This window comes from Lampris incognitus, chromosome 3 (assembly GCF_029633865.1).
Source record: "Lampris incognitus isolate fLamInc1 chromosome 3, fLamInc1.hap2, whole genome shotgun sequence".
Taxonomy (NCBI): domain Eukaryota; kingdom Metazoa; phylum Chordata; class Actinopteri; order Lampriformes; family Lampridae; genus Lampris; species Lampris incognitus.
The window spans coordinates 97,215,543-97,242,339 of NC_079213.1; the positions used below are offsets into that span (position 1 = coordinate 97,215,543).

Sequence of the window (26,797 nt, forward strand, 5' to 3'; positions counted from 1 at the left end):
TCGATGCAGACAGAGAGAGCAGGGCCTTGACCCCCCCCTCCTGAAGGTGAGACTCAAGATACTTGGCAGTAAAGCTACTCAGGTCTGCCCGGTCCAGGTCTATATTTTTTTGCACAGATGTCGGAGGCCTGCAGGGAGACTGTCATTGTCGTCGTTGCTCTCGGAGAGCGAGCCCGAGCCTGGGGTCTGTGTTTCTCTGACCGACGGGAGAGGCGGGTGATATGTCTGGACATGCTCTTTGTTCTGCTGGGAGCTTTTCCTCTGATCAATAACTGGGAACCGAGCGACAACAACACGCTCGGGCATCCAGCCAACTGAATTACAGCTGCATAAGGAACACAGAATGTAAGAGGAGCACATGGAAGCCGATAGAGATGGGAACACAAAGACCTCACAGCAGCAGCAGCAGCAGCATGCCCCCCCCCCCAGTCTCTCTGTGCTGGCGGAGCGACAGTGCCCCCTGCTGTTCATAGCGGAGACCTGTAGCCAGCTTAGCAAAGCGGTACGGAGTAGAGGAGCGAGGGAGGGAAGAGCCACTAGATGCTGAGGAGAAGTCATGGCACAACACATTCAGGCCCTCACAGCTCTTTAAAGACAGATCAATAGCAAACCATTATCCTATTGTTGTTCCTCATCCAACCAGCACCGGTGAAGCCGGGGGGAGGGGGATGGTTAAACTGAAACGCTGAGAACACTGGGAATTAAAAGGCAGGGATTTGGCAAACCCAAATGTTACCTGATTGACAGACCATCCGTTTGATTGCTGTAGCTAACCTTAAGCAATCCAGAGAATAGAAATAGCAAAAACACAGAGGACACACACACACACACACACACACATACACATGCACACACAGACAAAGAAACAGCCAATAGAAAAGCACTGAGGATGTTAGCAAATACACACACACACACACACACACACACACACACACACACACACACACCTGAGGTGCAGCGGAGATGTAGTTTTGACACGATTTACAGAGAGCTGTTCGGGAGGCTTCACGTTTTGAGAAATCAGTCGTTACAACCCTATATTTGAGATACGTCATTCCAGCATTTCATTTATTCATCCATATTACCAAAAATAGCTCTCAACGGATTTGTTTTCAAAGCAAAGCTCTCTTTGGATATCCCCTGTACACGGGCTATCTGTAGCTTACTGTAACACTTGACTGTCAAAATGCTACAAGAATTAGTGCCAATGCTTACTGCCTTAATGCTAATCAGAGAACATGGTACTACGTTCACACACAGCTACAGTGAGCCCCACTCCTATACTGACGATGGTGTGCCACAGCAACCAACAATCAGCTTTTAACTGAATCAGAATATACTTTTGTAGTAAAACGAAAAGAAAAAACGAACCAGATCTGAAGGCATACACTACCAAACCTCAAACGACAAATATACCACAAGTATGTGTTGCAGAGAAAACACGTCACCGACACACAACTGGACACATTCTGAAAACAGAAACTCTCTCTCTCTCCATTTCTATCTTTGGTTCTCTACCTCCTCTATCCCTCCAACCCCATTGCCCCCTCCTCTCTCTCTCTCTTTCTCTCTCTCTCTTCCTCTATAATATTGATGCGGGTATTTAATTAGTACCATAGACACAAGTTTCTATTTCTTGTTACTATTGTGCTCTGTTGTGCAAAAGTAAGGCACCTTGTTGATAAATCAAAAAAAAAAAAAAAAGGAAAAGAAAAAGGAAGGACTTTTTAAAAGGAAGACAAAATGGGACGCAGGGACTGAGGCCAACGAGGATGATTTTTTTTTCTCTCTCTCTCTTTTTTTTTGCATTCTGTGTGAATATTGACTTCGAGGAGACTTTTCCCTTGAGAAAGAAAAAAAAACAAAAAACAGGGAGCTGTCAAAGAGAAGAAGAAAAGATGGACGCGTTCTCTTTTGGCATTTCATGTCAGAACTGTGGTACTATCAGCCCCTTTAAGCTGAGCCCCAAGAATGGGGCTGATAGTAAGGGGACAAAACATGACCTCCAAAATGTCCTTGCTGATTCAGTGTGCATTGTGGGAGGGTGGGATGGGGGGGGGGTCTCGAGACTCAATAGCTATCTGTGTGGTATTAAAATGCAACTGTAGCATTTCCAACAATGTAGTCAGATTAGCTGTGCAGATTAGATAAGAGATGGTCATTGTAGAGAAGTTGATGGAGAGCGGGGGGAGGGGGGGTACTAAATAACTTCACTTTGCTGTAAGCAGTGAGTTAAAGTCACCAAAGGATGATAATTTAAAATAGATTTGTGGTATACAGTTCAGCAAGCATTGGCAAATAGCTAGATTCAGCTCTAGGTATTAGGCTGACAAAATGACATTTGTTTGTAGTGAGAACCAATGTGGCTACCTCACTAAGCTGAGTGGTTTGTGAAACCGCCACTAATACCAAAGATACTCCAGCCTACCAGTCCCAAGCTGCCTAGGGGGACACACGTACCAAAAACAATCCCCCTCTCTCTGCCCCATACTGTTAAACACAGACACGCTAGCTACATTCAACCCACACCCATAAACACAAACACGAGTACACGCTCATATACATACATACATGCATACATACATACATACAAGCATACACACACACACACATATATATACATGCATGCATATATACATACACATGCATACATACATACAAGCATACATACATACATACATACAAGCAAACATGCATACATACAAACATGCATACAAACATGCATACAAACATGCATACATGCATACATACATACATACATACATACATACATACATACATACATACATACACATAAGTACTTGCAGAGCAGTCAGACTGCATTGAGCCACACAGGAGGAGGTGGCTGCCTTGCAGATAGAGTTGAGTGCCTTTTCCCTTCAACCACGGGTGGGACTGCACTGGACACACATACATACATGCACATCCACGAACACATCCAATCTACACGCACACCCATACACAAACACATATAGACAATACACCCATAATTTGATGGACAGAGTGTGTGTGTGGGGGGGGGTGAAGAGAGGGACAGAGTGGGGGGGGGCTGTGTCAGCATTTTCTCCCATATTGACTTTCCATCTTGATTCACTAGAATACAAGCACTTTATCATGTAGAAAGTCTATAAAACATTTTCTATACACTATTTATTTGAAACAAAATGATATGTTACTCCTTAATCTGTCAGTGTCTTCGTTGCTGTGTCGTGGCACCCATGCAGCCTTTGGTTTCCCTCTGCCTGGCCGGCGCGTTGGCGCTCTCAGCCACTTTACCTCTGTCACATCAGAGATATTTTTGTGTAACAGAGAGAGACGGGGTAAAATGGCAGAGGCTCCAAGCGCCCGCAGGATTGTAGTTGTAAAACATTACCACTAAATCTCTCTCTCTCTCTCTCTCTCTCTTACTCTCTCCACAACGTGCAAGCACAGAGGCTGCACTAGTATATAGTGTGGAAGACTCACTGATGGTTTCAGACACAAATTCTCTCCTCCCTCCCCTCCACACCTCCTCTGTCCAGTCGACCTCTCCCCCTGGCTAGTGCCAAGACTCGGTAGGCGTGTGTTGACAATTAATTCTGAAATACCTCAAATACCTTTCGTGTAAAGTTTATGTAATTTAACTGAAAATAATACTGCTAATGATAACGATGATTATGAAACTACGATACTATGATAGTTAGTTTTGGAACTTGTGACTTGAAGCTTTATATACTGTTAAATTCTTTTTATTTGTTTGCTCTCTTTTTTTTTCTTCCCTTGTACGTTCTGTCGTTTGTTTTGCTACGGCATGTACTTCACTGTTTTCATAAAGGGAAGACATGGTGAATGTTTCCGTGGAAGGGTAACGTGAGAAAAGAGGAGATAGACGAGAAGAAGAGGCCGGAGGAGAGAGCTAGCTCAGTGAACATGTTGAGTTCGTAGCTCTCTCTCTCTCTTTCTCTCTCTCTCTCAAAGGCAGGTACATCCACAAACAAGTACACAGATTCGGACGGAAATCTCAACCCCAAATAGAAAAGAAAGGAAAAAACAACAATGTGAACCAAAGGAGGAATAACCTTTTTACTCATTTTCGCTTTTCTTCTGTTTTTAAGTTGTCTTTTCTCTACAAAAAAACCACACAAAAAAAACCCCCAAAAACAAACAAAAAAACCAAAAACAAAAAAACAAAAACAATTTCACAGTTACTTTCGAAGGTTCCCGGGTGTGTTCAAGTGCTCCTGAAGTTCTTAGACTATTAAAAAGCGCCAGCGCCACCTGTTGAAAAGGAGGCGCATCTTTTTTTTTCTTTCCTTTTCTGCATGGATATTGTATAACTGTATAGAAACCAACAGGAATGACCTGTGCTTTTTTTTTAGGATGGGGGGGGGCTAGAGAAGAAGGTGGAAGAAGAGAAGAAAAAATGGGTGTGGGTGGAGGAGGGGCGGGGGATATTTTGGTTATCGAAAAAAAAGGGGGGGGTGGGAGGATTTGGGGTTTTAGGCGTTGGAGGGGTCCTTGTTTTTTGAATCTCTGTCACTGTTGGATTCACTGGTTGTGTGCATGTGCTGTTGCAACCCCCCCCCCCCCATGTTTTTTTGATGTATATAAATCCAGACAGTAGGGCGCAGTGTGTACTGGGGGAGGTCAAACTCCTCTCCTCCCATCAACAGCGTTCAATCTTCATTCCTCAGTTCGGGTCCCTGGCTTGGGTCCTGAAGCGTGTGTCTTGCTTTGCCAAGGACAGGTTGTTCACTTGGAGTTAATCAGAGGGACGCACACAGGCCCGAGAGCGGCCCTGGTACACCACGTCTGTCAACATGCTTCTTCTCCAGTCTGTGTTTGTGTGTTCATTTGTATCTATATGTGGAAAACAACGTGGGTCTTTCATTTCTGTTATTCCCTGGCTTTGGGTTGCAATATTTGTCATGCAAAAGCGTTGAACCCGTTTCTTATGTAACAAACCAACCGACCGACCACAGTAGTACTATTTGGCAACTGACCCCTCCAACCAGAAATGTTCTCAGCATCTACTGTCAAACAGCATAAAGTATGTGTCATTTCCCTGCCGGATAGAAGGTTGCCAATGGGACTGATGTAGACATCCCCAGTCACACTGTGCTCTCCCTCTTCTGTTACCTGTTAATCAATCAGAACCAAGTGTCTTTGTGATGGTAGAAGACAATCAGTTTCAAAACCAGAAAAAAGGTAGAGAGAGAGGACAGGCCAGTGGGGAGGAAGAGGAGGAAGATGGAAGTAGAGCAAAAAAAAATCTGCTGGAAAAAGAGGTTCTCTGAGTCATGTCGAGCTGTAGTGCTGACTGCCAAACAACTGCCCCACTACTACCGTCACCTCGCCCACCCGTCCCCCCCCCATCCCCCCCATCCCATAGGATGCCTTCAATCAGGACATCACAGTCTGACTTAGTCTCGCCACGTTACGCCGCAACTGCGTCTGTTGTGGTTCGGCGGGTTTTAACGTATCTCGACACCGTCCTACTCTTGCGCCCCCTGCCACTAACAATACGCCCTCGAAGAAAACTCGGATCAGTTAGATGCTAAATTCTCAGCTGAAGAAGTCCCTCCTCACCTGCTCTGTTTTAGCCAGATTCCTGCATGCCAACTGCCTAGTGGAGTTACAACAGGACACAACACCCACAATGCAGCGCAATTGCAGGGATATGAAAAAGTCGTACAATAGAAGGACCACATTACAAATCACCCACCTCTACGTCCTGCTGATTTAATAATGATGTAACCAACCGCAGGGAATACAAGTGGCTCCGGTTGGTGGCTTTTGCACAGAAAACTATGCAAACACCTGACCCCCCCAATCCTAATCGTTGCTGCTGGGTCAGGGTGTACACCCCTCAAATCCCTCTCCCTAAAAACCTCTACATACTCCTAGTTTGATATCCATGACCCCAAACCCTCATTTCCCCTATATCCCTCTATCCCAACCCCCCTCCCCAAGCCCCTAGCAGGTGGAGCAGTCCCGGTTATTCAGGGTTCAGTATAGAGTCATGGGGGGGGGGGGGCACTACAATGCCCCAAGTTTCACCAGGCCAGACCAGACTGCTGATGTCACATTAGCTTTACATAAATGCCCCAAACTGCCACTGACATCCAAATGGAGTCCATGTTAATGCTTGCATGCTAATCCTCCCCGCTTGTGACTCCATTAAGGTATAATGTTTGTTTGTCTTTGTCCTCAGTGCCAAGGAAGGGCCACAATCAATGCAAAGACACTGACATTGTACACTAAGTTTACAAAGTTGTCTGGAGATGGTGGCTTATATTGCACACAGACAGACAGATACATGGATAGACACACAGACAGACAGAGAGACACAGGCACATGCTGAAGAGGTTGAGTTTGCCTTTTGAGAGTGTTTGCTGAAACCAAAGATGAAATCAGAGGTATGACAATCTGGCTACCGAACCTAGAAGACAATGGTCAGCTCTTCGGGCTGCTCTACGGGTCCTGCGATTTTCCGACCATGCAGACATTCCACCTGTTGCACTTAGTACACAACACACACACATACACCAATTAGTGACATGAACACACACACACACATCCTGTAGTTTGTGAGGGATGACCCCACACAGCGTCTGGTCAGAGAGCCTCTTTTTCCTCCTCCCACTGCAGAAGGCGGAGAGCCTGTGGAAGACTTTTAGTTTCGCTCTAGTTGAGACTTTTGAGAAGGAAAAAAAATCTGAGTAATAACTGTAACAGAAAAAAAAAACTTAAAAGGATAATATGGGTAAATTGCGTGTTTTGAAATAAATTAACAAATAAAAACAATTGTAAAACAACTCTGTGCCGTCAGTCGACTGTGTTTTCTTTGACCTTCCAAGAAAAGCCTGGCTTGAGCCCTGGCTGGTGGAAAGATCCTTACTCTCACAGCACGGCCACAAAGACCAGACATGTACTGTGTGACAGTGAACAGCCCATTTAGAAATACAACAATAATGAGACAAGGGTCACATATCTTAATATACATGTTTTACCTTTTATTTCGGAAGCATAACTGTATAAAAGATTGAGAAAAAAACAAAACAAAGTAGAGCCACTGAGAACTGTAAAATTTGAGTTGTAACTATACAAATAATTTGTCCTGTATTACAGCATATCAAGTAAGAATATACAAATCTGTACACTATCCTATATGAAACAAACGGTCAGTCATCATTACATTTCTTCTGATGTGCCACTCGGCTTCTCATAGCTAGCTGGGTCAATTGGGCCCTTATTCCTATTTACCCTCTCAGCCACAAATGGCACAGTGTGGCGGATGCTGGTCCCAGACATGATGGGCTGTCCGATTTCACGTCTCTGAGATAGGGTGTAAGAGGAGTGGTGGAGGGAACTGCCTCTTATGAACTTTGACCTCAGCTCCATTGGCTGGCGGCTGGTGCTGTGGACCTGCGTGGTATCCAGAGGAGAATGAGGTCGGTCAGCATCTCCTTCAAGCTGTCTTAAATATGATGGCAGGTAAACTATGACCTCCCGTCAGTAATCGGCTTAAGGCCATTATAAATAAAAAAAATGAATCATATTTTGATAAAAGTGTTCATTTGTGGAGTTCATTTCCAAAAAGACCCAGGGCCTTTTTTTCAAGCTTGCCACCACTCACTAGGATGTGTGACTTGATTAAAGGTCACAGATCTTGAGATTTGGCGACTTGAAAAGGTGGTTAACGTGTATGCTGTGATCATATATATATATATATAATCCAGTGAGTCAAGTAAATTCTTTATGAGACAGTACACGCCTGTTTCATGCCATAAGCAATCATCAGCTGTCAATAAAGCTACTCGGGAAAGAACATACCATTTACTGCCTCATCATGCACATCACGTGCACAATGTCCAATGGGGAAGGGAGAGGTGCGACATTCAAAAATACGTGATCGCTAAAGGTCCAATGGGGGGGGGGGGGGGTATTGTCATGATTTATTTATAATTACAAAATAGGTGCTTACTGCTGGCGAGTTCATTCCTGTTATTCAGTGTGGACATTTCTGGTTTGCAAATGATAAAGTATTTTTCAGTTAGACATATATTGCACATTTTACTACTGGCTGAATGTGCCCTGTTCTTTGAGAGGATTTTCCACGTGGCTGAATAATGAATGTTTCTGTCTGCCAATGACCAAGTATAATAGCTTAAAGATCTTACATTCTTTAAACGGTTGTTTCTAAAGCTACAGTGTGCATTACACCTCTTTTTGAATGTTCCCTCTGTTAGACCGACATATGTCTCTATTTTGCCGTTGTCATCGCTCGTCACCGTAGCTTGTAGATAACTCCTTTCGTCTGGCATTTTCTTTCGAGGGGGCATGAGTCGTTCACAAGGCAGTTGCAGTTGGGGGTGTCCGTTTGTGATGAAAGTGTCATCGATTTGTTCATGATTCTTGTGTTGTGGGACAATATTATTTGTTGAATGTTAAGCATGTAGTAGCTCTAACTAATTTTGATGGTGTTCTTACTGAATATCTTCCTCAGTTGGTGGACAGGGGTGACGCACTTATCCATAAGTTAAAAAAAGTGCATACTGATGTTTGTAGCCACGGTGTCACTGTAGGGTGGGTTGTACCAGGTGACATTTCATCTTCTGCTATGTTTGCTGATTTGCTGGCAGTGTGGTGGGTACTGACTGCCAGCAAATAACACATATATATATATATATATATCAACACAGATGCAGGAAAAAAAAGTTTTAATACATTGCAAAGAGGTTTTTTCCTGTATCTGTGTTGATATTCCACTCTTCATTAGTTGAGCACTTCTAACACCATTGATGGTTTCGGAAAAAAAACGCTATATATATGTATATATATGTATATATACAGTGCATCCGGAAAGTATTCACACCCCTTCACTTTCCCCACATTTTGTTATGTTACAACCTTATTCCAAAATGGATTAAATTCCTTTTTTTTCTCGTCAATCTACACACAATACCCCATAATGACAAAGTGAAAAAGGTTTTGTAGAAATCTTTGCAAATTTATTAAAAATAAAAAACTGGAATATTGCTCAAGTTCATCCTGTTTCCACTGATCATCCTTGAGATGTTTCTACATCTTGACTGGAGTCCGCCTGTAGTAAATTCAATTGATTGGACATGATTTGGAAAGGCACACACCTGTCTATATAAGGTCCTACTGTTGACAGTGCATGTCAGAGCAGAAACCAAGCCATGAAGTCAAAGGAATTGTCTGTGGACCTCCGAGACAGGATTGTATCAAGGTACAGATCTAGGGAAGGGTACAAAAAAATTTCTACAGCTTTGAAGGTCCCGAAGAGCACAGTAGTCTCCATCACTTGTAAATGAAAGAAGTTTGGATCCACCAGGACTCTTCCTAGAGCTGGCCGCCCAGCCAAACTGAGCAATCGGGGGAGAAGGGCCTTGGTCAGGGAGGTGACCAAGAACCCGATGGTCACTCTGACAGAGCTCCAGCGTTCCTCTGTGGAGATGGAAGAACCTTCCAGAAGGACAACCATCTCTGCAGCACTCCACCAATCAGGCCTTTATGGTAGAGTGGCCAGATGGAAGCCTCTGCTCAGTAAAAGGCACATGACAGCCCGCTTGGAGTTTGCCAGAAAGCACCTAAAGGACTCTCAGACCATGAGAAACAAGATTCTCTGGTCTGATGAAACCAAGATTGAACTCTTTGGCCTGAATGCCAAGCATCACGTCTGGAGGAAACCAGGTACCTCTCATCACCTTGCTAATACCATCCCTACAGTGAAGCATGGTGGTGGCAGCATCATGCTTTAGGAATGTTTTTCAGCGGCAGGAACTGGGAGACTAGTCAGGATCGAGGGAAAGATGAATGGAGCAAAGTACAGAGAGATTCTTGATGAAAACCTGCTCCAGAGTGCTCAGGACCTCAGACTGGGGCGAAGGTTTACCTTTCAACACGACAACGACCCTAAGCACACAGCCAAGACAACGAAGGAGTGGCTTCGGGACAAGTCTGTGAATGTCCTTGAGTGGCCCAGCCAGAGCCCAGACTTGAACCCCATTGCACATCTCTGGAAAGACCTGAAAATAGCTGTGCAGCGATGCTCCCCATCTAACCTTACAGAGCTCAAGAGGATCTGCAGAGAAGAATGGGAGAAATACCCCAAATACAAGTGTGCCAAGCTTGTAGCTTCATACCTAAGAAGTCTTAAGGCTGTAATCACTGCCAAGGGTGCCTCAACCAAGTACTGAGTAAAGGGTGTGAATACTTGTGTACATGCAATATTTAAGTTTTTTATTTTTAATAAATTTGCAAAAATGTATTATTTTTCGCTTTGTCATTATGGGGTATTGTATGTAGATTGATGAGAAAAAAAAAGGAATTTAATCCATTTTGGAATAAGGCTGTAACATAACAAAACGTGGGGAAAATGAAGGGGTGTGAATACTTTCTGGATGCACTGTATGTGTGTGTATATATATTTCCACTTCCGGTGTGGGAAGATGGCAGCGCAAATTCACGTTTGCAGCGGCCTCACCCAGTACCGTCCATGCAGTGTCTTTGTCCACTTCTGTGTCTAAGTTTGTCTTCGTTTGATGGCTGGGATAGCTTGGTCTGCTGTGTCCTGTGGGCCCAGGCACCACGGCCCTGCCTGGAGCTGTGCCCGAAGAGGAAACACTGAGGGCGGTCTGACAAGATGCAGAAGCGGGACAGGCTAAGCTAACTGCTAGCCCATGCAGACCGGCAGTTCTGATAACACCGAGGGTGGTCTGGTGGCGGCCTAGCCTAGCCTTGACTGTGTTTTTACTGTCGTCATGTGGAGTGCGGGGAGGTGTGTTGAAGGTGTCTGGCTGGGAGAGTTAGCGTTAAATCGGCTGAGGGAGCTTGGTCTGCTGCATCCTGTGGGCCCAAGGACCACAGCCCTAACTGGAGCTGCACCCGAAGAGGATACACTGAGGGCGGTCTGACAGGACGCGGAAGTAGGGCAGGCTAAGCTAACAGCTAGCCCATGCAGACCAGCAGTTCCGACAGTCATCCTGGCTGGTGTTCGTTCACCTGGACAGTGATTTTTTTTTTTTTAGTTTAGATATACGTATGTTAGTTGGGACATATGTGTTATTGTAGTTTTCGTGTTGCACTGCTGTGGGCTGGGGGAAACGATGTTTCATTACATTTCATGTGCGCAAGTGCATGAAATGAAATGACAGTGTTTCTGATTCTGATTCTAAAAGGCAGGTAAAATGAATTTAAGAATTCAATCATCCTTCACTTCGTCGTCTAATTTCCCTTTTCTACACTTTAACTTGTCTGACTGACTTTTGGTACACCTATTTCTCTCTCTCTCCCTCTCTCTCTCTCTCTCTCTCTCTCTCTCTCTCTCTCTCTCTCTCTCTCTCTCTCTCTCTCTCTCACACACACACACACACACACACACACAAATACACACGATTAAAATGTGGACATCTTACTCTGTGTTTGTTGGCATTCGTGAGAATGATGTTGAGGGTGAATATGGTCACTGAAGGCAGTGCTGCTGTCCAGGCTGTTAGCAGGGCTGTGAGCCACACAACTGGATCGATGAAGGCCTTGTCTGACACGCCTGTTCAAAAGCACACAACAAAGGCAGATAAATTATTCCACTTTAAATAAGATCATTAAAAATATAAGAACTGGGCATTTCTAATTCATGTGTTTGACTGTGTCTATATTTTGTTTTTTTCCACATAATAGGTTGCTTTCACTCAAGCCTTCTTCTTCTTTTCTTTTTTTTTTTTTTTTACCCCAGATGAATTAAATCCAGCGCTTACTCGAGGACACACAAAAGGGCATCTGCAGAATTGATGGCAGACAGGAGGTGGGAGCTCAATATCAATTCAAGTCACAGAGAAGAGCATGCTGTGAGTTTAGCAAAAGTTTACCAGGAAAGCGATAGTCTGTCGGTGACATCTGGAACAGTAGAGGGATGTGCGTGATCCTGGTGCAGATGAAGAACAACACCACACTGACACACACGGCTGCTATACTGAGCTTAGTCCAGTATCTGGTTATCAGGATTATCTGCCAGAAAGTAACACAAACACAACGACCAGGCAGTAATGGCAGATGTAGTTTACTCTGTCAGTGGTCTTGACAGGCATTTACAGTGATACAATAGTAATAAGAGTCTCATTACTGCATGTCAATGAATTTTAACACAAAATATAAATAAACACCCAGTTAAAGTGGAACCAATGAAGAATGAGAAAAATTTTCCTTTAGAAAGTAATAGAGGTTTCCCTTTGGATAATTTCATACAGTAAATTGTAATTATAAGAGGTTTTTTTATTTTTGGATTTTTCCCCTTTTTCTCCCCAGTTGCATCTGGCCAATTACCCAAATCTTCCAAGCCATCCCGGTTGCTGATCCACCCCCTCTGCTGATCTGGGGAGGGCTGCAGACTACCACATGTCTCCTCTGATAATTGTGGAGTCGCCAGCCGCTTCTCTTCACCTGACAGTGAGGAGTTTTGCCAGGGGGACATAGCGCGTGGGAGGATCCCGCTACTCCCCCCCCCCGTTCCCCCTCCCCCCGAATAGGCGCCCCAACCGACCAGAGGAATTGCTAGTGCAGCGAACAGGACACATACCACATCCGGCTTCCCACCTGCAGACACGGGCCAATTGTGTCCGTGGGGACGCCTGACCAAGCCGGAGGTAACACGGAAATTTGAACTGGAGATCCCTGTGTTGGTAGGCAATGGAAGAGACGCTACCCGGACGCCCTGTAATTGTAAGAGTTGATGTAAAACAAGGGTGGCTACTCAGGTGGTTAGGGGAAAAAGAAGCTTGCCTAACAAGCCACAGTGGCCCTCTCGTTATATCTGGCATCCTGATAGAAGAAACCTTTCATTGGCCGCTTGGACAAAACCAGGATTACCCACCTAGAAATGAATAGGATAGGATATGAACCCTGAACAAATTATGTGCTGCTCCCACATGCTTGATTTTAAGATGCAGTGTAAATGAAATTGTGCTATTACATTTCTTACATATCTACGTTTTGGGTTTTTTTTTTGGGGGGGGGGCTTTTTCTCCACAATTGTATCCGGCCAGTTACCCCACTCTTCCGAGCTGTCCCGGTCGCTGCTCCACCCCTTCTGCCAATCCAGAGAGGGCTGCAGACTACCTCATGCCTCCTCCAATACATGTGAAATTGCCAGCCGCTTCTTTTCACCTGACAATGAGGAGTTTCGCCAGGGGCATGTAGCATGTGGGAGGATCACGCTATTCCCCCCAGTTCCCCCTCCCCCCTGAACAGGCGCCTTGACCGATCAGAGGAGGCGCTAGTGCAGCGGACCAGGACACATTCACATCCGGCTTCCCAGCCGCAGACATGGCCAATTGTGTCTATAGAGACTTCCGACCAAGCTGGAGGTAACACGGGGATTCGATCCGGTGATCCCCGTGTTGGTAGGCAACAGAATAGACCGCTACTCTACCCGGACACATATCTAGGTTTTATGCAGATGTGCATAATGAAGTCTGACTATCGCACATCATATGCAAGACAATCTCCCCCAAAATTCTGCACAGGCTTATATTGCTCCAACTCTCACTCATCCCTTGAAAATGTTGACCGACCTCAAGGTTGGCACAGAGCATGGCTGCGGTGGCAACGGTGACGGCCATCGTCTGGTAGTCAAGTGCTGAGTTGTAGAAGACACCGTAGGGAATGAAGAAGAGAACAAGAGACGTGTAGACGATATACAGGAACGTTGCAGACAACACCCGGGGGTTGAGGAGCTCCTCATGTTGTCCAACCTTGTATAAGCCTGGCCATTTCAGGCTGCTCTCTGAACTCACGTCCTAAGACAGAGAGAGAGCAATAGAGATATAGACCACAGTTTGTGAGTGGTTAATACTGCTGTTATAATAGATGGATTTATATTCCAGAGATATGTTTTATATTTTACCAACACTGAAATAAACTTTTTTTGTGTTTATTTTTTAAGTTTATCATTGATCATTACATATCAGTATATGTGATCATCAATGTTGAGGTGAAATAGAAAAGGTGAGAGGGTCAGTATATTTGAGGAGAGGGTCAGTATATTTGAATTGGACTGTTTTTCTGCAAACAGCCTTGAGCTCTCTCTCTCTCTCTCACCTGTTCAAACAGGGCCAAGCACTGTACTGGAAAAGCTGTGTAGAAGGTGGTATAAAGAGCGATAAACCAGTTCTCATAAAGACTCTGCAGAAGAGGCACAGAACAAGGCCTAAATATTGATGTTAACTAAATCTTCAACAAAATATAACTGATGTGATTGGAAATACAAGTATTTGAACTTTACCGGTGTGGACCTACCTGAGCACTGAACCCATTGAAGAAACCAAACCATATATGAACGAGAGCAAAGCCGCAGGTCTTGTAAAGGAAATAACGCAGGAAGATGGCTATGCGGCGGTATGACCAGCGCCCATGGACAAATAGCAGCTGCTGTAGAAATCTGAACTGGGCCAATGAGAAGTCAGCGTTCTGCACCGCCTGACTTCCTTCAACTCCTGCTAGTCCCACACCTATGTGAGCCGCTAGCAATGCGAAAAGAAAGAAGAAAGGATACAGGATACAAAGATTGATTCAATCGCCACTCGACATCTCTGATCATAAAAAGAATACACCATTCATGTCGTTTAGCTTCATTCCCCTCTGTTACCCTTGTCTGTCCATCACACTCACTCTTAATCATGTTAACATCATTGGCGCCGTCCCCAATGGCCATGGTGACTGAGCGGGTGTGTTTCCTGACCAGTGTGACGATGTCAGCCTTCTGTCCAGGGGTTACCCGACAACACAGCACAGATTGACAATGTCTGGTCAGGCCCATGAACTTCGCCCCCCATTCTGGTGTCCGGTCAAACTCTGCCTGATACACAACCAGCTGAATTCAGGTGATTATAATCTGCATGTGTTGTACCTTTGAAGCTAGAGGAGCAGCCGTCATGTCTAGGTTTTTGATGATTTCAGTGGACAGTTTGGATGTCAAATGGTGTAAATGTTTTTTTTCAAAGTGTCTTCAGTCTGCAAAGAAATCTTTCCAGGAGTAACTCTGACACTTAAAAATGAACCTTGGTGTAATGCAGAAGGTCAGTATGTTGCATTGCGAACTGAATTGCATTGTCTTTTCATTGCCCATTCCCTTTCTATGTCATTAACACACAAAATCACACTTGATGAAATTGAGTAATTTGAGAGAAACACAGGTGGGCTATTTATGGTTCAATCTTTACCAGTTCAGGTCCAGTGAAAACCAGAGAGGTCTTTTCTCCAGCCGTCTCCTTGTCTACACACCACAGCTCTGTCTGTCTGGCTTTGGAGAAACTGACCCCTGGATCTGGGGACTGGAGTATATCCCTGCAGGGGCAAACGATCAATGTGTGTGTGTGTGTGTTTGACTGTAATTTTGTGTTTGTGAGCATACATGTGTATTTTTATCACTGCTAACCTCAGCTCCTGCCCTTCCAGTAATCTGGTATCAGGATCCAGTAGTTTGCACGAATATCCAATATTCACTGCCGTTTCTTTGGGAGAAAATGCAGGAGTGGAAAAGAGAGCACACAACATGTGGAGAAACAAGATTGTTTATCTACACGCACCATACCTTTTTTGTCTCCTGTCAGCACCCATATTTTAAGTCCAGCCTGTCGAAGCATAGAGATGGTTTCTGGAACACCCTCCTGAAGTCGATCCTCTATTGCTGTCACTCCCAGCAACTAAGGACAAATGAAATTAGTTCTTTGCAGTTAAAAAAAAAAAATCTCTTAAAGGTTCTGCAACCCAGTGACCAGTCCCTGTCTGTTTTATTTGATTGTGTAACATAGATTGAGATTGGATAATTGGGAGACAGAAATGTGCAGCAAGGGTCATTGGACAGATTCAACACTGAAGTTTTGCTAGAATTTGCAACTTGACGCTTCAAGCTTGTGCAATATGTTCATATGTCTCAGTCATCACACCATGAAAATGACATGATGACTGAGACATATTTCAATGACATGAAAGAAGTCAGACTGAGAGACACACAGAAGCATGCCAGCAGTTGTGAACATATCACTAAAAGGTCCACGGAGTGGGATGAACCTTAAAACTGGACTGAAATCAGAATTCAGATTTAACCTTTCATGTCTTTAAACCTTGAAGATGGCAGAATAAAATAGTAACAGCAAGTTATTTTTGATTTCTATACGCTTGATATTTTGTTTTTTATACCTTTATCCGTAACTCAGTTGTCTCAAGAACTGTGAGGTAATGGTCTCATCCTCATTAATATTCATGAGCTGACCTTTTTTTTCCTTCTTTTTTTTTGGAGGGGGGGGGGATTTCCCACCCCTTTCCTCTCCAATTGTATGCGGACAATTACCCCACTCTTCCAAGCCGTCCCCGTTGCTGCTCCACCCCCTCTGCCGATCCGGGGAGGGCTGCAGGCTACCACATGCGTCTTCCATGTAGAGTCGCCAGCCGCTTCTTTTTCACCTGACAGTGAGGAGTTTCGCCAGGGGGATGTAGCGCGTGGGAGGATCACGCCATTCCCTCCCTAGTTCCCCCTCCCCCCCCGAACAGGTGCCCCGACCGACCAGAGGAGGCGCTAGTGCAGCAACCAGGACACATACCGACATCCGGCCTTCCACCCGCACACAACCAATTGTGTCTGTAGGGTCGCCTGACCAAGCCGGAGGTAACACGATAAGCTGACCTTTGAGTAACAAGTACAACCACAGGTTGGCAGTAAAAGTGGGCGGAGTTCATATTTTGATGATTTGATTTGATTGGCTGTATGCAAATGATTGCATCTGACATCATGAGTGTGAGAAAACAGGCTGAAAGAATCTGAACTTAAAAAAAAGAATTTAAAAAACTCAATCCTGCATTTTTATATCTTTATTTATTTTTTAGTTGAATGAAACAGTACAAAATGGATGACGATTCAAGTCACGAAAGACATTCGACAATATTAGTGTTTCGATATTGGTCCTCCTATATAAACATGTTACATTGTAATGAGGATGCGCTCACCTGCAGATCCCTCTCCATGTCGTCGTACAGCTCCTCCAGCAGGTTATCACGGTCATAGGTCCTCATGGTCACAGACACAGTGAGCGTCTTGCTCCACTGCTCCCACGATGCCTCAGGAACAGATCGAACTGCCACACACAGCGTCCTCAGACAGGCGTGGGCAAAACACTAATGGAGGTTAAAGTAACACATTATTTGTTAGGCAACACCTTTTTGTGTGATCTTTGAAGCAGCTTGTTATCTTCAGGAAATAACATGAGACCAAATGTGTGATATACATACAAGGAATCAGGAACACTTTATTTGTCATTTCAACTTCATGCACTTGTGTACATGAAATGAAACGAAATGCCGTTTCCCCCAACCCACAGCAGTGCAACACAAAGACAAAAACACATCCAAAAACTACAAGAACACACGTATCCAAACTAACACATATATCCAAACTATGTAAAAAAAAAAAAATCACTGTCCAAGGGAACAAAGGCCAGCCAACATGACTGTCAGAACCACTGGTCTGCATGGGCTACTAGTTAGCCTAGCCTGCCCCGCTTCCACATCCTGTCAGACCGCCCTCGGTGTTTCCTCCTCAGGCACAGCTCCAGGCAGTATATTCAATATCTTCAATATCTTCACAGAGACACAAACTTCAGTGAGACAAATTTGGTGGGTCGCGAATTCATTCGGTCGCCTTTACAGCATCTTTTCATTATGGCCATAATGTCATGTCATACTCATACTGGACCAGATGTAGTTTTTGTTCATTCCTGGGATGCATTTTCTGATGACATTCCTAAATATATCTGGTACTGGCTCTCTAGCCGATGGTGCTGTATCATTCCATTAATTGACAGACAAATTAAATACACAACTGCTTAGTATTACAATAAAAGAAAAAAAAAAGCAAACCAATGGGTGCTGATACTACCCTCATACCTACAATGAGCCCAATATGGGTACTGTAGTAATAATTGAATGGAAACGTCTTATAAAGTTCACCTCCAGGGCTCTTTCAGTGCTCTCCTGATATGGGCAGTTTCTTTGCAGTCTCTCCAGGACCACGATGTCAGCCCCTTTACAGAAGAGCTTTAGTCCTCCTTCCGGTTCTCGCACTAAAAACAGAGTACAGGGTGACAGTCACTCCAGCACAGAGGTCACCACATGGATTATTTACCAAGAAGAGAGGATGACTGATGTACATAATGGGAGGTAGAGGATCATATGAGATTCTCTCTCATGAAACAAATCAGTCATGGATAAAACTGACACTACACAATAGAGAAAGAAGAGATGCTGCAGAATTCTTGTGCCTAAAAGCGACTTGCTCACCCAACACGGACATTCGCCTTCTGTTGCTGCTGAAGTCCAGCAGTGCCAGCAGCTGGTACTGCCTCGTGACACCCAGCTCACACACCGTCACAGAGTCTCTTGTCCTGGAGAGAAAGACCCAGCCTAACTCTCTGGCTGCTCCGACTAGTGCCTCCTCATCTGGGGACGTAGCCTGATAGACTGGAGATCCTTTCGGGAGACAGAATAGAAACAACTAGACCATGTACAGTAGACATGAGGTGCCCATACAAACATGGACATATGTTGGCTTATGCTAACACACATTGACTCACTTGCATGCACTCACACAAGTGAGTCAATGTGTGTATGCATGAGTGTGCATGCACGTCAATGTGTGCGTGTATGGTTTGCTTACATACACACGTGTGCACACACGCACACACACACACACACACACACGCATGCAGACGCGCCCGCCCACACACACACACACACACCACTCACCTTCCTTCCACTCTGCCATAACGGTGTGACAAAGAGCCAGTGCAGTAAAAAACTGTGTGGTGATTGGACACTTTTGACCCCTGAGCCTCTCCACCAGCATGGGAGCTGACAGAGGCAGACCACCAGAGGCGAACGGATTCCAGCTCAAGTCCATAGGCTGGAAACACACAGAAAAGATGATAGGTGCCTGACAGCATTTTTTTTCATTTCAATCCTTAAGTGTCACTGTGTGGTGCAGAGAAAGGAAGTCAAAAAGATAGGCAGAAAGACAGTCAAATTGACCCGAAAGGCTCGTGGACTGAAAAGGTAGAGAGGTAAGGTTGCCATGAGAATTCATTGAAATCGGGACTGTGGATGTAATGTGTGTTTAATTTAATTTCATCCTGGGGATCCCATTAGTATATGTACGCAGTACAGCATATCAGTCTTGAGTTGTTACCTGTGTTTCCTCAGCACTGACCGAAGCATCACCTGTAAAAAGGCACATGAGGCATTACAAATGGGGAGAAGTAAAAAAAGGAGGATTAGAAAGAAAGAAAGAAAGACTCAAACATATGCACAAACAATGGCAGATTTATTTCAGGTTGTGATGTGAATGGAGCAGTGTCAGTGCATATGTGACGGTGGCGGATGTGGCTCAGACACAGGACATATGGCCAGTGTGATTTAGAGAAGGTTCTGGTTACACTTTGACTTCGTTGGTTTGGGATGGTGTTAAATATTTAAAAGCCACGTACTCTAAGTGCTGTGAGTGTGACATGTACCTCTAAGCCTCATTTAACTTGACTAAAGCCAACCTAAACCCAGATACCACGAACAAATGTCTCTCATTCATTTTTCTTGGCAGGCTTCCCTTAAATCATTGACGCATTGTCTGTGTTGCATTACATGCTAGTATGACTTACAATGAGAGGTCCTGAATGGGAATTTCAGCCTCGGTTATTATTGTTATGCATCTCTGCAGGAGGGTGTGAGTTAATATCTAAGGAGGCATGTCAGTGAGTTGATTTGTTCTCCATTGAGAAGGCTCACATACCCTCACACGTACCTGAAACATGAACACAAGACTGGACACAAACGCATCCCGGTTGGGTCAGGTAGCATTGAAACGAGCCCCCTCGACCAAACAACCACAATAACAACAACATCTTGTTTTGTGGTCCTTACTAAGAATTCACGTTCAATACAGGACGGTGGGAACGGAGGCCGTACTTCTTAAATGTCAGTGATGGCGTTGGTTAGATAGACGGTTTTCTGTTGTCATGCAGAGAATGCCAGTTTTCAACTGATATATTCATTAATTTCCATGCTTTTGTTAATTGATATACTTCATATATGCACTTACTTAAGCACATTGCATCCATTTGTTGGTTAGATACAAAAATTAATTCAAAATAAAAATATATTCAACAATTTTATCATTTCTGTTTTATTGACTATGATTGATTTTATTTTTCACGACAAATTTTGCCTCTGAATTGGCCAGTCGAATTCATCCAATCGTTTTAATATTTGCAAAGCAATTAGAAGTCTGCATAACTCAACGGTCAACATCGCGGATTCCTGATGAGTCATATTGTCATTACAAAAGGGACATTACTGAACCTTTTGTTCCGACGGCGTACAAAATCTGATTGAAAAGACAGCCCCAATAACAGAAGGTACAACAATGTACGTGTGGAGTTTATAACTGCCTTGCTTGTCCATATTACCATAGATCTCCCCAGCAATGCAGCATTGTCTAAAAAGAAGCCGGTTCTGGGTTAGAGTCCCGGTTTTGTCACTCAGCAGATGTCCTACTTGGCCCAGCTCCTCATTCAGTGAAGTACTCCTGGCCTGGGCAGGGCTATCTGTCTGCGCCCAATACATTTCAATGTCCCAGCCAATGAACAGGCTGTGGAGCAAATGGAGCACCTCAAACCTGTGGACACATACATACATACAAGCAAACAAACAGAAACACACAAACAAACATACACACACACACACACACACACACACACGTGTGTGTGTTTACATATGTGTAACACAAGTTCAAATATGCCAACATGTCCCTTCCATAAGTAAACCCATGCAAATATGCACAAACACACATTTACACACACACACACGTACGTGTGTGTGTATATATATATCTATATGAGCGTTTTTTTTCCGAAACCGTCAATGGTGTTGTAAGTGCTCAACTAATGAGGAGCAGAGCATCAACATGAATACAGGAAAAAAAGTTTTAATGCATTGCAGTACAGGCCTGTTTTGTGCGTCTCGCTCATCAACTGCTGATGATGAGTGCGAGACACACTTTTTTTCCTGTATCCGTGTTGAGATATATATATATATATATATATATATATATATATATATATATATATATATATATATATATATAACTTTGTTAAAAGAAACACTCAATGGTAGGGAACATGCACAACAAATAAGGAGCAAAATAATCCAGTTAGTCAAGTAAATTTTCTATGAGACAGTACAAGCCTGTTTCATGCTATAAGCAACTGACAGCAGATGATTGCTTGCAGTGTTACTCTTTACGCGACTTTGTTTTACGCCTCATATAGATCCACTGATAACAATAAGAATATAGCTATAACTTACTTCTATAGGTTCCGTTTGTATCGTTTTAGCACATTGAAATGAATTATCCAGCAGATGGCAGCATACTGAAGATACGTCAAAGAACGTAAGCTACGTAACAGCGTGGGATCATGGATAGACGTGTAGCCTATGTGTGTAGCTTTGTATTGGCGAAACATTTTTTTCATGTTGATAACGCTTATGTATAATTGTATACGTACATGCATACATAAGATGGGTTCCACTCCCAGCCTCACAAACTCACAAAAAAGTATTATATATTTTAATAATGCAATGTAATTATTAATTGAGAATAAAAAGAGATGTGAAGATGGAAAGCATGGTACGATATTTTTTTTAAACATACACAAAGATGGTAAAAATCTTGAGAGTGATGATAAAAAAAACAAAACACCCAAGTTATATCGGCAAGCTCTGTGGCTCTTTGAGGAATGGTCTCGCTCATAAGTGGCTCTCCTAAGAAAATTAGTGAGTACCACTGGCTTATAGCATGAAACAGGCTTGTACTGTCTCACAGAAAATTTACTTGACTAACTGCATTTTTTATATATATAATTTTTTTCCGAAACCGTCAATGGTGTTGTTATAAGTGCTCAACTAATGAGTGGAATATATATATATATATATTCACATAGAAAACACATTACGAAAACACATTAGCAGCTGATGAAAACACATTAGCAGCTGATGAGTGCGAGACGCATGAAACAGGCCTGTACTGCAATGTATCCGTGTTGATATATATATATATATATATATACACACACACGTATATATAGCGTTTTTTTCTTTCTTTCAGAAACTGTCAATGGCATTGATGAAAGTACTCAATACTCAACAAATGAGGAGCAGATTAAGATAGATATAGGAAAAAACTTTTAATAATTTAGCCAACTTGACAGCTGATGAGTGCATGATGCACGAAATAGGCTTGCGCTGCTATAAATTATTTTTTCTGACATCTATCTTAATATATATATATATATACACACATATACACACACACATACATATATATATTATGTGATATAGATGTAATATACATCTATATTGATATTTCGCTCCTCATTTGTTGAGCACTTTTATCAACACCATTGAAGGTTTCCAACAAAATACAAAACAAAACGCTATATATATATATATATATATATATATATATATATGTGTGTGTGTGTGTGTGTGTGTGTATTCCTCCCAGTCCAAAGACATGCAGGTAAGGTGAATCAGCCATACTAAATTGTCCCTAGGTGTGAATGTGTGTGTTGGCCCTGTGATGGACTGGTGGCCTGTCCAGGGTGTCTCCCCGCCTGCCGCCCAATGACTGCTGGGATAGGCTCCAGCATCCCCGCGACCTTGAGAGCAGGATAAGCGGTTTCGATAATGGATGGAATATTACCATACACACACACACACACACACACACACGTGTGTGTGTATGGTTGTGTATACTTATATATATATATATATATATATACATAAAACTTAGTTAAAAGAAACACTCATGCTCCTTATTTGTTGAGCACTCTCTCTCTCTCTCTATATATATACATACAGTGGTGTGAAAAAGTGTTTGCCCCCGCCTGATTTCTTATTTTTTTGCATGTTTGTCACACTTAAATGTTTCAGATCATCAAACAAATTTAAATATTAGACAAAGATAACACAAGTAAACACAAAATGCAGTTTTTAAATGAAGGTTTTTATTATTAAGGGGAAAAAAAAATCCAAACCTACATGGCCCTGTGTGAAAAAGTGATTGCTCCCTAAACCGAATAACTGGTTGGGCCACCCTTAGCAGCAACAATTGCAATCAAGCGTTTGCGATACCTGGCAATGAGTCTTTTACAGCGTTGTGGAGGAATTTTGGCCCACTCATCTTTGCAGAATTGTTGTAATTCAGCCACATTGGAGGGTTTTCGAGCATGAACCGCCTTTTTAAGGTCATGCCACAGCATCTCAATCGGATTCAGGTCAGGACTTTGACTAGGCCACTCCAAAGTCTTTATTTTGTTTTTCTTAAGCCATTCAGAGGTGGACTTGCTGGTGTGTTTTGGATCATTGTCCTGCAGCAGAACCCAAGTGCGCTTCAGCTTGAGGTCACGAACAGATGGCCGGACATTCTCCTTCAGGATTTTTTGGTAGACAGCAGAATTCATGGTTCCATTTACCACAGCAAGTCTTCCAGCTCCTGAAGCAGCAAAACAGCCCCAGACCATCACACTACCACCACCATATTTTACTGTTGGTATGATGTTCCTTTTCTGAAATGCTGTTATTTTTACGCCAGATGTAATGGGACACACACCTTCCAAAAAGCTCAACTTTTGTCCCGTCAGTCCACAGAGTATTTTCCCAAAAGCCTTGGGGATCATCAGGATGTTTTCTGGCAAAACTGAGACGAGCCTTTATGTTATTTTTGCTCGGCAGTGGTTTTCGTCTTGGAACTCTGCCATGCAGGCCATTTTTGCCCAGTCTCTTTCTTATGGTGGAGTCATGAACACTGACCTTAACTAAGGCAAGTGAGGCCTGCAGTTCTTTGGATGTTGTTGTGGGGTCTTTTGTGACCTCTTGGATGAGCCGTCGCTGCGCTCTTGGGGTAAATTGGTCGGCCGGCCACTCCTGGGAAGGTTCACCACTGTTCTATGTTTTCGCCATTTGTGAATAATGGCTCTCACTGTGGTTCGCTGGAGTCCCAAAGTTTTAGAAATGGCTTTATAACATTTTCCAGACTGATAGATTGCAATTACTTTCTTTCTCATTTGTTCCTGAATTTCTTTGGATTGCAGCATGATGTCTAGCTTTTGAGGATCTTTTGGTCTACTTCACTTTGTCAGGCAGGTCCTATTTAAGTGGTTTCTTGATTGAGAAGAGATGTGGCAGTAATCAGGCCTGGGTATGGCTAGAGAAATTGAACTCAGCTTTCCAAAAATGTGATAAACCACACTTAATTTATGTTTTAATGGGGGGGGGGCAATCACTTTTTCACACAGGACCATGTAGGTTTGGATTTTTCTTTTCCCTTAATAATAAAATCCTTCATTAAAAAACTGCATTTTGTGTTTACTTGTGTTATCTTTGTCTAATATTTAAATTAGTTTGATGATTTGAAACATTTAAGTGTGACAAAGATGCAAAAAAATAAGAAATCAGGAAGGGGGCAAACACTTTTTCACACCACTGTATATATCTATATATATCTATATCTCTCTATCTATATATATAGATAATATCAACAAACACACACACATATGTTGATATACACTCACTGGCCACTTTATTAGGTACACCTTGCTAGTACCGGGTTGGACCCCCTTTTGCCTTCAGAACTGCCTTAATCCTTCGTGGCATAGATTCAACAAGGTACTGGAAACATTCCTCAGAGAGTTTGGTCCATATTGACATGATAGCATCACGCAGTTGCTGCAGATTTGTCGGCTGCACATCCATGATGCGAATCTCCCGGTCCACCACATCCCAAAGGTGCTATATTGGATTGAGATCTGGTGACTGTGGAGGCCATTTGAGTACAGTGAACTCATTGTCATGTTCAAGAAACCAGTCTGAGATGATTCGAGCTTTATGACATGGCGCGTTATCCTGCTGGAAGTAGCCATCAGAAGATGGGAACACTGTGGTCATAAAGGGATGGACATGGTCAGCAACAATACTCAGGTAGGCTGTGGCGTTGACACGATGCTCAATTGGTACTAAGGGGCCAAAAGTGTGCCAAGAAAATATCCCCCACACCATTACACCACCGCCACCAGCCTGAACCGTTGATACAAGGCAGGATGGATCCGTGCTTTCATGTTGTTGACGCCAAATTCTGACCCTACCATCCGAATGTCGCAGCAGAAATCGAGACTCATCAGACCAGGCAACGTTTTTCCAATCTTCTATTGTCCAATTTTGGTGAGCCTGTGCGAATTGTAGCCTCAGTTTCCTGTTCTTAGCTGACAGGAGTGGCACCCGGTGTGGTCTTCTGCTGCTGTAGCCCATCTGCCTCAAGGTTCGACGTGTTGTGCGTTCAGAGATGCTCTTCTGCATACCTCGGTTGTAATGAGTGGTTATTTGAGTTACTGTTGCCTTTCTATCAGCTCGAACCAGTCTGGCCATTCTCCTCTGACCTCTGGCATCAACAAGGCATTTTCGCCCACAGAACTGCCGCTCACTGGATATTTTCTCTTTTTCGGACCATTCTCTGTAAACCCTAGAGATGGTTGTGCGTGGAAATCCCAGTAGATCAGCAGTTTCTGAAATACTCAGACCAGCCCGTCTGGCACCAACAACCATGCCACGTTCAAAGTCACTTAAATCACCTTTCTTCAGATCGTCTTGACCATGTCTACATGCCTAAATGCATTGAGTTGCTGCCATGTGATTGGCTGATTAGAAATTTGCGTTAACGAGCAGTTGGACGGGTGTGCCTAATAAAGTGGCCGGTGAGTGTATATCTATATCTATCTATCTATCTATCTATCTATCTATCTATCTATCTATCTATCTATCTATCTATCTACCTACCTACAGTGGTGCTTGAACGTTTGTGAACCCTTTAGAATTGTCCATATTTCTGCATAAATATGACCTAAAACATCATCAGATTTTCATGCAAGTCCTAAAAGTAGATAAAGAGAACGCAATCAAACAAATGAGACAAAAATATTATATTTTGTCATTTATCTATTGAGGAAAGTGATCCAATATTACATATCTGTGAGTGGCAAAAGTATGTGAACCTCTAGGATTAGCAGTTAATTTGAAGGTGAAATTAGAGTCAGGGGTTTTCAGTCAATGGGATGACAATCAGGTGTGAGTGGGCGCCCAGTTTCAATTACAGAACAGGGGTCTATCAAAGTCTGGTCTTCACAACATGTTTGTGGAAGTATATCATGGCAAGAACAAAGGAGATTTCTGAGGACCTCAGAAAGAGCGTTGTTGATGCTCATCAGGCTGGAAAAGGTTACAAAACCATCTCTAAAGAGTTTGGACTCCACCAATCCACAGCCAGACAGATTGTGTATAAATGGAGGAAATTCAAGACCATTGCTACCCTCCCCAGGAGTGGTCGACCATCAAAGATCACTCCAAGAGCAAGGCGTGTAATAGTCGGCCAGGTCATAAAGGAACCCAGGGTAACTTCTAAGCAACTAAAGGCCTCTCTCATACTGGCTAATGTTAATGTTCATGAGTCCACCATCAGGAGAACACTGAACAACAATGGTGTGCATGGCAGGGTTGCAAGGAGAAAGCCACTGCTCTCCACAAAGAACATTGCTGCCCATCTACAGTTTGCTAAAGATCACATGGACAAGCCAGAAGGCTATTGGAAAAATGTTTTGTGGACAGATGAGACCAAAATAGAAATTTCTGGTTTAAATGAGAAGTG

The 26,797-nt window shown here is 43.3% G+C and overlaps 1 protein-coding gene across 1 annotated transcript in view; it reads right to left on the bottom strand.

Moving 5' to 3' along the window:
• Positions 1 to 99: 99 nt before the first annotated feature.
• The window catches only part of atp8b3 (ATPase phospholipid transporting 8B3), a 36,004-nt gene continuing 9,306 nt past the window's right edge, over positions 100 to 26,797 (bottom strand). The window contains exons 12-28 of the mRNA XM_056276878.1: positions 20,599 to 20,719; positions 19,835 to 19,846; positions 18,790 to 18,955; positions 18,334 to 18,513; positions 18,004 to 18,116; positions 17,005 to 17,172; positions 15,593 to 15,704; positions 15,430 to 15,512; positions 14,671 to 14,857; positions 14,299 to 14,522; positions 14,101 to 14,184; positions 13,575 to 13,799; positions 11,874 to 12,012; positions 11,424 to 11,554; positions 7,246 to 7,407; positions 453 to 586; positions 100 to 325 (exon numbers count right to left, since the gene is read on the bottom strand). Of these exons, the coding sequence (XP_056132853.1) occupies positions 100 to 325; positions 453 to 586; positions 7,246 to 7,407; positions 11,424 to 11,554; positions 11,874 to 12,012; positions 13,575 to 13,799; positions 14,101 to 14,184; positions 14,299 to 14,522; positions 14,671 to 14,857; positions 15,430 to 15,512; positions 15,593 to 15,704; positions 17,005 to 17,172; positions 18,004 to 18,116; positions 18,334 to 18,513; positions 18,790 to 18,955; positions 19,835 to 19,846; positions 20,599 to 20,719 (2,467 nt within the window). The remainder of the gene's footprint in view (positions 326 to 452; positions 587 to 7,245; positions 7,408 to 11,423; positions 11,555 to 11,873; positions 12,013 to 13,574; positions 13,800 to 14,100; positions 14,185 to 14,298; positions 14,523 to 14,670; positions 14,858 to 15,429; positions 15,513 to 15,592; positions 15,705 to 17,004; positions 17,173 to 18,003; positions 18,117 to 18,333; positions 18,514 to 18,789; positions 18,956 to 19,834; positions 19,847 to 20,598; positions 20,720 to 26,797) is intronic.